General features: G+C 37.9%; 1 protein-coding gene across 1 annotated transcript in view; it reads left to right on the top strand.

Moving 5' to 3' along the window:
* The window catches only part of gart (phosphoribosylglycinamide formyltransferase), a 29,684-nt gene that overhangs the window by 15,884 nt on the left and 1,584 nt on the right, over positions 1 to 12,216 (top strand). Inside the window, exons 11-21 of the mRNA XM_059328163.1 lie at positions 387 to 621; positions 1,755 to 1,849; positions 2,686 to 2,795; positions 4,735 to 4,933; positions 6,561 to 6,812; positions 8,095 to 8,247; positions 8,455 to 8,658; positions 9,530 to 9,688; positions 10,842 to 10,972; positions 11,804 to 11,945; positions 12,041 to 12,156. Of these exons, the coding sequence (XP_059184146.1) occupies positions 387 to 621; positions 1,755 to 1,849; positions 2,686 to 2,795; positions 4,735 to 4,933; positions 6,561 to 6,812; positions 8,095 to 8,247; positions 8,455 to 8,658; positions 9,530 to 9,688; positions 10,842 to 10,972; positions 11,804 to 11,945; positions 12,041 to 12,156 (1,796 nt within the window). The remainder of the gene's footprint in view (positions 1 to 386; positions 622 to 1,754; positions 1,850 to 2,685; positions 2,796 to 4,734; positions 4,934 to 6,560; positions 6,813 to 8,094; positions 8,248 to 8,454; positions 8,659 to 9,529; positions 9,689 to 10,841; positions 10,973 to 11,803; positions 11,946 to 12,040; positions 12,157 to 12,216) is intronic.

Raw genomic sequence — 12,216 nt, 5'->3', positions numbered from 1 at the left:
AATCTTTGATTTTAATGTTTTCACATGGACATTTTTCCCCTTTAGGTAGTCTAAGTGTTTGTATTTTGGATACACAGTTTATTATAGACTTATTATAGGAGCTGAGTTAACACTCGGAAGAGTAAAACCCTCACAATCTTGCTAAAATGTATGGATTAACACAGCCAAAATGATAGAAAAATTTAAAAGGCAAAAATGTCCCTATTATAGCACAAATGTTAAATAGTAAATCCTCCATCCATCCAGCCATTCTCATCCGGGGCCGGGTCGCGGGGGCAGCAGGATAAGCAGGGCATTCCAGGCGCCCCTCTCCCCAGCCAGCTCCTTATAACGGTTATTTGTTTTGTGAATGTACCTGATTCTAACACCTGTGTTTCGTCCTCCAGGTTTGTCCCAGGTTCAGGACTCGGGCCTGCAGGTTTTCCACGCCGGCACGGCTCTGAAAGAGGGAGGGGGCGTGGTCTCCAGCGGGGGGCGGGTCTTGACCGTCACCGCGGTCGGACCGTCCCTGGAGAAGGCCCTGCAGGCGGCCAATCAGGGCGTGGCGGCCATAGGCTTCCCGGGCGCCGTGTACCGCCGCGACATCGGCCACCGGGCCATCGCCCACCTGAACCAACACAGGTGTGTGTGAAAGTGATACAGCCTGCACACGAGAAAACATTCCCCTTGTTTGTTTACAAAACGGTGCTTGTTTGTAGTTTTTTTTTTGTAGTCAAGTCCATTTCCATACTGTATATTTTGAATAATAAACTTCTCTTTGGATGTACTTGTGTCTGAGCGTTTCTTTTAGGCCTGTCACGATAACACATTTTTTAGGACGATATATTTCCCCAGAAACAATGACGATAAACAATGAAATTGTTGATGTTTTTTCATTTTTTTTATGCCGCTGATATAATGATATTGGAGCATAATAATACAAGTACATCCAATTAGCAATTAACTTGTAATTCTCAAGAATATTGAACATTGAAATACTGGAATGGCTGTTTTGGAATTATTATTTTTTTTAATCAAAAGTCTGCAGCATTTCTCTAAACGCTGGTTTCTCATAGTGTTGAATGGCTGCATCTCATTCACTATAAAGCCAGTAACGCTGTCTGTGAGCGTGCGCCATTTTTTGCTGTCACGTTTATATTTGCATTTTTTGACAAAGTCTTCCTTAATTGCAAGTTGTGGGTTAGTGGAGGGCTCCATGTCTCGCAGCTCCCGCCATGTTTTCTGTTCCCAGGTGAAGAAATTGGATGGATGGTTGTGTTTTAAATGGACTTTGAGGTTTGTTGTGTTGCCACTTTTTGTTGCGACTATCGACATACCGGCTCGTTGATGTTAGCGATCTCTGCGTGTTCATCTGGCTTGAATCCAAAATGATCCCACACTGCCACTGTGGCATCAGGCTGGAACTGATTCCATTTATGCCACTCAACTTTCTGTCATTGTACACCTACGGCCATCGGAAAACTTAGCTTCAAGTACGCTGATTCTTTCTTTCTCACTGCTGCACCTACTTCAACACTGTCCACAGTGTGTGTGTGTGACAGGAGAGGGAAAGAAGCAGCGCAACTGAATGTTGATGACTTATGTAAACAAACATGTAAACGAAAATGTATCGAGTCAGGAAAAACTATCGTGTCCATTTTTGTTTATTGAACGATAAGCTGATATATTGATTATCGTGACAGGCCTAATTTCTTCAAGTCCATAACCAGAAACTCTTGACTGCATGATATAACAGCTGATTGTGTCTCTGGCAGAGGTCTGACCTATAAGGACAGCGGAGTGGACATCGCTGCTGGGAACAAGCTGGTGGACATGATCAAGCCTCTGGCCAAGGCAACGTCCCGGGCTGGTAACTTCAATTTACAAAAACTTAAGGAAAAACTCATAATGAATAGACAAAAATGCTGTAATTTAGTTGAACCCTTTGGTGCACAACATGGGTCTAAAGTGACCCGACTGAGTTTTTATTTTCTATATCTTTGCAATAAATTAATTTCATCATTCAGTATTCCAGGTTTTCCTAAATCAACTTGTTTTTAATCATCATACATCCTCATTTTTTGTTTTCATTTCTTACTTTTTGATTAAAAACCCTTTAATACACAACATGGGTCAAAAATGTCATTATGGGGTATTCTGTGTATAATTTTAAGGAAAAATGAATTTATTAAATTTTGGATTAAGGCTGTAACATAACAAAATGTAGAAAAAGAGAAGCGATGTGAATACCTTCCAGATACACTGTATGTGTGACAAAATGATACATAAACATGTTAAATATATGAGTGTTTGGCCTCCTCTCATACTGCTAAAGTAACTATTTGAAACAAATTACTATTATTATAGTATTAGGTTATTTAATTTTAAATCGAATTGGGATGAATGAGTCATTTTTGACCCATGTGTGTAAACTTGATGTAATGATACAAAATCTATTTTTCTATATAAAGTATGAAAGGAAAAATGGAAAAAAATCAGTTGTAATAAAAAAAGATATTGAACGAATACTTGGACTATTCAATCATAAAATAAATTGATTTAAAAAGAGAGCACAGAAACACACAGCAAGCATGAAATAACATGGGAAATGAATGCGGGTCATTTTTGACCCATGTTGTGCATTAGAAGGGTTAAATCGATTCAGCAGCTCTTTTACAAACTCTTTTTAATTTATTTTTTCACCAGGGTGTAATGCAGAACTGGGAGGCTTCGCTGGGCTGTTTGACCTGAAGGCAGCAGGTTTCGTCGACCCGATCCTGGTATCTGGAACAGACGGAGTGGGAACCAAACTCAAGGTGGGACTTCACTTCCTTTATCTCCTTTGTGGAGAAGAATATGAGTCTATCAATCTCCATGTCCACAAGTCATTTTTAAACTAAAAATGATTCAGATTGAAAATTGTACAACAGCCGACTCCAAGACGCCTTTGGAACATCTCCACCACATTTAATTTGCTCTCTTTATTTTATTGTTTGTTGGGTTTTTTTGGGAAAGAAAAAAAACAAAATAAAGATAACAAAAAGATTAATCCTTCAAAGAATTTTTTTTTTTCTCTACACATAAAATCCAAATGAACCGAGTCCAATAGTTGTGACACTGGAAGCAATGAATACACGTGTCCGGTCCTTCTCTTAATAATAATAATAAATAATAATAACTAACTTATTTTGCAAAAATAAATAGATCAGTGTCATTCTGCTCTTTCTTTTCCTTTTCTGTTTTTTTTTAGGCCAATTTAAAGCCACTGATATAATATCTCCATCTCCTTTGTGAAGAAGAATATGCATCTATCAATCTTCTTATCCACAAGTCATATATTGAATGCTAACTACACTGTCATTTGTTGTCAGTGTGCAAAAATGTGCCTGCGCCTGTTGTAATTCCAAAGTCCTGGAACAAATGATAATTCTAAAACCTCAATTTGCTCCAATTTGGCTTTGCTGTATGCCAGATCAGCCAAGAAATAGCCATTCAAAATTGGACCCAAATTTGGCTCAGCAGTAATGGCGCAGCAGGGGAGATATGCTTATCTGTAGTTGGATTCAAAGGCTACTTAAAAGCCCTGAACAGAAATACAAATTGTGTTAATTTAGAATGTGAAAGATTCAGGATTTTTTAACGGACTACTGGAAGCAGATTCTGCTCAATGTTGGTGAGTCGAGAGTGTTTTTTTGTTTTATTCTGCACTTAAAGGGATATTTTGGGTTTTCTTAAGTGCTGATGTGAGACATTAGTAAGCATTGCACTGCAGTGGATGGAGGCCAGGACACCAGAGTCCCTGAACTAAAACAATAATTTACCTTCCAGAGCACCAGAGAGAGTCGCTGGTCTATTACTGTCTCATTTAGTTAGTGATTTTATCACGCAGAACACAGGAGTCCATCACAAAAAAACTATTTTTGTTAAGGGAGACTGGTGGCTGTGAAGAGAGCTTTTTTTAGGAGGTTAAAATACATTTCCTGTTCATTTTAATGCCTGGTACAACTAAAGGTACATTTGTTTGGACAAATATAATGATAACAATAAATGTTGAGTTTTGTTATTATTAAGAAAACCATGTTAAATGTCTAGATATCAGCTCTTAAATTAAACTCTTATGAGGTATTTTTCTTAGTATCATTATATTTGTCCAAAGAAATGTACCTTAGGTTGTACCAGGCATTAAAATGAACAAGAAATTAAAGGAAAAAAATGGTCTAAATTTTTTTTTTCCCATGACTGTATAATGATCTTATAATGCATTATGATTATAATACATTAATGTAGATTTAACAGTATATAAAGGAGTTAAAATAAGCACAGTCTGAACACCTACAGAAGTAAAATACAGCAGAAATATTAGTCAAAACATAAAGAGCTGATATCTAGACATTTTTCATGGTTTTCTTGATAATGATTTTGTTTAATATATTTTCTCTGCAGTCTTTTAAAAGACACAGACTCCCTTAACAAAAACAATAATTTTACTTTCCAGAACACCAGAGTTGCTATTATATTACTGTGATAGACTAGCAGCAAAATCACTGTCTTTGTTAAGGGAGTCTGGTGGGTGTGAAGAGAGCTTTTTCTTTAGGTGGTTTAAAATCCATTTTGCTTCAAAAACACACAAAGTGATCCTTTAAAATTGAATCCGTCAAGGTGCCAAAACCTCCCACAAGTGACTAAATACCCAGCAACATCTCCTCTTTGTTGCACTTTAATTTTGCTTTGACGATACGTTTTTTTATAATTTAGATTGCCCAGGCGTGCGGCCAGCATGGCGGTCTGGGTCAGGACCTGGTGGCCATGTGTGTGAACGACGTGCTGGCTCAGGGCGCCGAGCCTCTCTTCTTCCTCGACTACTTCTCCTGCGGCAGACTGGACGTGGACGTTGCTGCCTCGGTGGTCGGCGGCATCGCTAAGGCCTGCGAGATGGCGGGCTGCGCTCTACTGGGTGAGAGAGATGATGTATATTCAGGGTTGGTACGGGTGCCTGAAATCCTTGAAAATGCTTGAGTTTAAATGTTGAATTTCAAGGTGTGAAAAGTGCTTGGATTTTGGATTACGTGCTTGTAAATGCTTGAAATTCTTACTGCATTTCTCTTGCAATCTGACTATAGATAACTGCATCAATGGAAAAAAATATATAAAGTGAATAGCCTATAGCAGGGGTGTCAAACTCTGGCCCGTGAGCCAAATTTGGCCCGCAGTGTAATTTTATTTGGTCCGCGAGGCAATACCAAATTATTATATTATTGTACTATAAAAGCTGACCCGCCGGTATTATACGGCGCATTTACCACTAATACTAGATCTGTTATTGTTATTTTATTTTTAAATGTATTAACCTGTTGAAAAACTTTATTTTGATATTCAAATCAGAAGGATGCAAATGGAAAAGAGGCCAACAATTTTTATTTAATGTCTGCACTATTTAGTTATATATTGTATGTTTATAAGCGTTGCTGGTTCCATATTTAATGTTAAAGCAAAACATGTTTGGTATATATTAAAAGGTTTATGTTGTTTATGTTGGCCCGCGATTTTATTCAAGTTTTAAATTTTGGCCCATTGTGTATTTGAGTTTGACACCCCTGACCTATAGCCTATCTGAAATGAAGACGGCTCCGCCTGCGTCTTCTTGTTTCTGAGATGTTTCTTGTTTCTCTACTGTATCTTCTTAATGAAGGGAGTTTTTCTAATTCCTAGTGGATGAAGTAGGCCTATTTGTGGGTCTTTCCTCCTAGTTTGGGTCGTGTTTAGTTCCACCGGCTGCCGGTTGATAATTTTTGTGAGCTTATTTTTGCTCCTAGCCCCTAGATTCCCATATCAGTATGTTTTATGAGATTAGCAAACTACTTTTAGTTGTTAAAAGTGTAACACCATTGCTGGTGGTATGGTTCAGTGAAATTACCCCGATCTGTTCTGTTCAGAGCCAGTCTGGAGTGGAACTCCTTGCCACTTTACATCGTATTAATAGATTCCAAAGAGAGTTATTTATATACATTTTTGCTTCAACAGTATATTTTAATGTTGCAGCTGCAGTAGCTAAACTGCACGGGTCCACAAGGGTCTTCGTATGAACAATCTTCCTATCCTGTGAGACCGCTTTTTCTTTTCCTTTATCTACTTTTTATTTATTTTCTGGCATCTGTTTGCATGTTATGCTATGGTGTTTGTATGTTGTGTATGGACTCTTAATTTTACTCTACATGTTAGTCAGTGTCTATGATTGATGATGTGTTGTGACTGTATTGACTGTTGTTGTTGTTGTTTCTGTTTGTTTGTTAATGATCTCGGAGAATGGACAATTTGATATAATATTTGGACTCCAGGAAGAATAGCTATGCTCATGTGCTAATGGAGATCCAATAAATAAATAAATAAATACCCCTTTTAGTATCGAAGTACTCATCTAAAACATGCCATTTACAACCGTTGAAAGGTCCTGGAAAAGCTTGAAAATGGACCTTGAAAGTCCTTGAAAAGTGCTTGAATTTGACCACTGAAATAGTATATGAAATATTAGGTGTTTTATTAATATTTCGGCGTCTGTATCATCTCTATGCTTTTACCTCCAGGTGGTGAGACGGCAGAAATGCCGGGCGTCTACGCTGCGGGAGAGTACGACCTGGCCGGGTTCTGCGTGGGAGCGGTGGAGCGAGGGGCCCTGCTGCCCAGGATGGGGGACATCAGCGAGGGGGACCTGCTGATCGGACTGGCCTCCTCCGGGGTCCACAGCAACGGCTTCAGCCTGGTCCGCAAAGTCCTGGAGAGGGCCAAGCTCAGCTACAGCTCCCCCGCTCCTTTTGGCAAAGCGGAGCAGACTGTCGGTGAGTCACCTTCACTTTCTGATTTATTCATGAGACCGTTACATTTTGAGTCAAGTCAAAGTTTATTTATAGAGCACATTTAAAAACGGCCTCAGTTGACCAAAGTGCTGTACAGTTATTAAAATACAATAGATATAGACAAATATAGTAATAAATAATAACAATGAAAACAGTAAAATACTAAAACAATAAAATAGTAATAAAAACTCAATCTAAAACCAGAGTTAGAGTTAAAAAGGAAATAAAAGAATAAAAAGTAAAAAAAGCCAAGGATTCTTGCCTAGCTGGGACTGAACGCCAAGGAGAATAAATAGGTTTTTAACAGTTATTTGTCACAGTTAGATTTAAAAAATAAAATGAAAAAAAGTTCTTCAATCTGCATTTATAGGGAGATACAGTAGTATGCAAAAGTTTGGGTGCCCCGGTAATTTTCATTATTTTCTTTTATAAATGAATGTGTGTTTGGATCAGCAACTTCATTTTGATCTATCAAATAACTGATGAACACAGTAATATTTCAGTAGTGAAACTAAGTTTATTCAATTAACAGAAGATGTGCAATATGCATCAAAATAAAGTTAGACGGGTGCAAAAATATTGTGTACGAACCCTGATTTTTAATTTTTTGCAAATGGATTTTTCCCTCCTTCATCAGCTAGAATGTCCAAAGTCTCTTTTAGCTAAAAGATCATCTATTTTTCTTTTTAAAATTTGGTGGTTAGTGAAGAATAATTTTTTTGAGTTATAATTTAACATGAAAGCAAAATTGTTGTTCTTTTGTTTTACAGTAATGGTAAAAAATGACTTGTTTTCTTCAATTTGTTTTTATCATTTAGTTATCCAAAATCCTTTAGCTGTACCAGGCATTAAAATGAACAATAAGTTAAAAAAAAAAAAAAAAAATAGTCATAATTTTTTCCATGACTGCACATAATAATCAGATAGCTTATTTAATAGTAAACTTAGTTTTGGGTTTTTTTTATTGATGTTGTTTTGTTGCAGTAAAAATGCCCTCTCTTTTGCCTCTTTTGGCTAAAAAATAATCTATATTCCTTTTTAAACTTGGTGGTTCGTGAAGAAGAATAATTTTTGATTTATATTTTAACATGACAGCCAAATAGTCTTTCATTTGAGCTTATGAAATGTGAGCATTTTTTTTTCAGTTTTTATATTATATTAAACTTAATAAATTCAGGTTGTTAACTCATTGTGACATTTGTTCATTTAGTTGAGAAAATACTGATCTAATACTGGTAACCACTGACTGTCTCTCTGCTTCCAGGTGACGTTTTACTGACACCAACAAACATCTACAGTCGCCTGCTGCTGCCGATCCTCCGCAGCGGCGCCGTCAAAGCCTACGCTCACATCACGGGGGGCGGCCTTCTGGAGAACATCCCTCGGGTGCTGCCCCAGGAGCTGGCAGTCGATTTAGGTGCGATAAAAAGCTCCCGGACTTTTTATTATCAAATTAATGAAATGAAGACGAGCAATCGGCAAAGGCGGTGTGCTCCGAGTAAAGACGCATTTGCATTTTTTAAAATCTTTTCTCTTTTTACGATTGCCGAGGTCGAGGTCACTTTGTGTTTCATATTTCAAGCAGCAGCTCTCATTAATATTTCCACTTGGTGTTTCCACTCAGACGCCTCTCGGTGGAGCATCCCCCGCGTGTTTTCCTGGCTGCACAAGGAGGGGGGTCTGAGCGAGGAGGAGATGGCCCGCACCTTTAACTGTGGCCTGGGGGCAGTGCTGGTGGTGGCCCCCCTGGACGCTCAGAGGGTCCTGCGCCAGCTTCAAGCACACGAAGAGGCCTGGATTGTGGGTTCACTGGCCCACAAGCAGCAGGGTGAGACACTGATACTTCTATGGAATATAGCACTGCTTCAGAAACAGTGTTTTTTTTTTTTTTTTTAAACTTAAATTTTATTTCAATTTTTGCACCATATACAAACATATATATACAAATTCACATTTAGTCTGCTGTTTTTCATTTGTGATCTGCTTAATACAGTATTAAAGCAAATACATCAAGTCAAATATGTATAAATGACATAGTTAAACCAAAGTAACACAAACAAACAATAAGTAATTAAATAATAAACTGTGTTAATGGAAATAAATCAAATTAAATTAAGTGAAATAAAGTAAAATAAAATAAAGGTAACATGAGATTATTGCATTAGTATGGTCATGGCAGTTCTCCATCTGTTAACAAATATATCTTTTTGAAGCCTCAAGGAGTAAGTTATTTGTTCCATGTGATAAATTTCCCAGACCTTCTCAATCCACATATTGTATGTTGGAGGGTCGGGTTTTAACCATTTAACAGTAATACATTTAAGAGCTGAAATCAGTAATATTTGTAAAAGATATTTTTTCCCCCTTCCAGTTATGTAATTTGGTATGAGTCCAAACATTACCATCTTGGGATCTTTATTAAAACTTTTCTGGAATACTTTTCCAAGTGCATCAAAAACCTCATCCCAGAATTTTTTCAGTTTAGGGCATGTCCAAAATATATGAATATGGTTACCAATGTATGTACCACAACTTCTCCAGCATTTATCTGAGTGTGTGAGCCCCATTTTAAATATGATTGCTGGTGTCCTAAAGAATCTGATTATAATCTTCCACCTGAATTCCTGCCATGTGTTAGAAACAGTGTTTTTAAAAGAGTTATTATTAATAAAATGGAAATAAAATGTTTGTCTCTGCAGGTGCAGAACCCGTGGTGGTCCGCAACCTGAAGCACAGCCTGCAGAACGCAGGTCCCGCCTCCTGCGGAGACTTGGATGTCAAGCAGAACGGTGGTTGCCACGGTGACGGCAGCACTCCACGCAAGAGGACCAGAGTGGCCGTTCTCATCTCTGGAACAGGTGGGTTTTTATTCATCTCAAAAGAAGAGAGAACAGTTTCTGGGCTTTTTTTGTCCCATTTGACTCTCTGTGGCCTTGTTTTTCTCTGCAGTATGTACAGGTGCATCTCAATGAATTAGAATATCAGAGAAAAGTTGATTTATGTCAGTAATTCAATTCAAAAAGTGGAAATAACACATTATATAGATCCATTACACACAGAATTAAACATTTCATGTCTTCATTTATTTATTTAATTTCTTCTAATTATAAGGATTATAGCTTACATATAATGAAGACCTAAAATTCAGTGTCTCAAAAAATTAGAATATTACAAATTTTAAAAAGTTTGTTTGATATGGAAATGTTGGCCTCTGAAAAGTATGACCATCTATATGACTCAATACTTGATGATATTCTAATTTGTTGAGATGTACCTACTATGGAATTGGCACAATCATGACTAGAAGGGAGGGAAAACTCAAAAATGTCATGTGTGCAGACACCGTTAAAAATGTCATAAGTCATAAATAGTAGAATTTCTTGAGATTTTTTTTTTTTACTGAAATTGGAAGGAACTGGATCTTTAACAATCTTGAAAGAAATACATACTTTTTGCTATACATCTTGGAATTATTTACATTTTTACAAACCCTACCTCCCTCTCCTCTCTGATCTGTGTAAACAGCCTGCCATTTACTCTGATTTTCATTGAATATTTGTCACGTGAATGTTGGCCTCAGCTGAGTTATTCATGGCTTTACATTAGCACCAAGGAGCGCAGAATTTAATGTTTTTTTACAAGATTAATGCAAACTGTTTTTTATGCCCAAATTTTACAACTGAACTATTAGAAAAAGTAATTTCAATGGAATACAACAATTTTATGTTTAGGTTTTGTTCTTTTCCTTATGGAAGAATTCATCACATTTGTTCAGGGACGGTCAGAAATGTGAAAAACCAAGCATTAATTCTGTTTTTACAGTTTCCGTCTGTGATAAATGGCATAGTTTCAGGTGAAAATTTGCCTTTCAAACCCACCAGAAAGTTATAATGTTCAGAGAGAACATTTTGGGAAAGAGTTGGATAAGATTGATATCGCTCTCATACCTGTACAGTCACTGTTTATTTCCTTCGGGCCTGTGCTGAAAATCCTCTGGTGTGTTTGTTCCAGGCACCAACCTGCAGGCGCTGATCGAGCAGGCCAAGCGTCCGTCCAGCTGTGCAGAGATGGTGGTGGTCATCTCTAACAGACCTGGAGTTCAGGGCCTGAAGAGAGCCTCGCTGGCTGGCATCCAGACACGAGTAAAACATATTTCATTTCTTTTGTGCAATCCTTTTTGAAACCATTGTTAAAAATGGACAGGTGCATCTCAATAAATTAGAATGTCATAGAAAAGACATTATATAGATCCATTACATACAGAATGAAACATTTCATGTCTTAATTTATTTAATTTCTTCTAATTATTATGATTATGGCTTACATTTAATGAAGACCTAAAATTCAGTGTCTCAAAAAAATTGAATATTATAAAAGACCAATTTTCAAAAGTATGTTTAATATGGAAATGTTGGCCTCTGAAAAGTATGTCCATCTATATGACTCAATACTTGGTTGGAGCTATTTGACTTGAACTACTGGAAATGGACTCTTCCATTATATTCTAATGTATTGAGATGCTGCTGTAGTTTTACTGTTGTTGTCCCGTTTTGTAAGGAGACAAAAGCCTGCATGACATCTTAAAAATTAAAAACCTTTAACCCATTGAAGCCTGGAAAGCGGATATGTCGTTTTGTAGTATTTGTATAAGCTCTCAAATACTTTTTGAATTTCATTTCTATCTGCTACAGAGGCTGAAAAATCTATTATTTAGTGGAATCGTTGACACTTCTGTTGAATTTCCAGAAAAACTTCAGGTTTTAGGGGCTTATTTTAAAATCGCCCAGAGGTTTTACAGGCGTTTCAGGCGTCAATGGGTTAAATGAAAAAGTCTAATTTTGACAGGTGTTGACTCAGGACTGTGGATTAAAGCTGAAATTCTTTTGGTCCTGTCCTGTCCTGTCCTGTCCTGTCCTGTCCTGTCCTGTCCTGTCCTGTCCTGTCCTGTCATGTCCTGTCCTGCCCTGTCCTAGGTGGTGGACCACAAACTGTACGGGAGTCGAGCGGAGTTCGACGGCACCATCGACCGCGTGCTGGAAGAATTCGGGGTGGAGCTGGTGTGTCTCGCTGGGTTCATGAGGATCCTCACTGGAACTTTTGTCAAGAAATGGAACGGTGCCTGGATAAAATGTTCTTACATTTGTACAACATGATGATGATGATGATGGTGATGGTGCAGTGGATAACATGAAGGTCTGTTAATGTGACAGGAAAGCTAGTGAACATCCATCCGTCCCTGCTGCCCTCATTCAAAGGGGTGAACGCCCAGAAGCAGGCTCTGCAGGCTGGGGTGCGGGTCGCTGGCTGCACGGTCCACTTTGTAGCAGTAAGTATGACACACTGTGGAGTACGGCTGGGCGATATGGACCAAAAGTCATATCCCCAA

This window comes from Centropristis striata, chromosome 24 (genome assembly GCF_030273125.1).
Source record: "Centropristis striata isolate RG_2023a ecotype Rhode Island chromosome 24, C.striata_1.0, whole genome shotgun sequence".
Classification (NCBI taxonomy): Eukaryota; Metazoa; Chordata; class Actinopteri; order Perciformes; family Serranidae; genus Centropristis; species Centropristis striata.
This window is presented reverse-complemented; position numbering and strand designations above follow the sequence as displayed.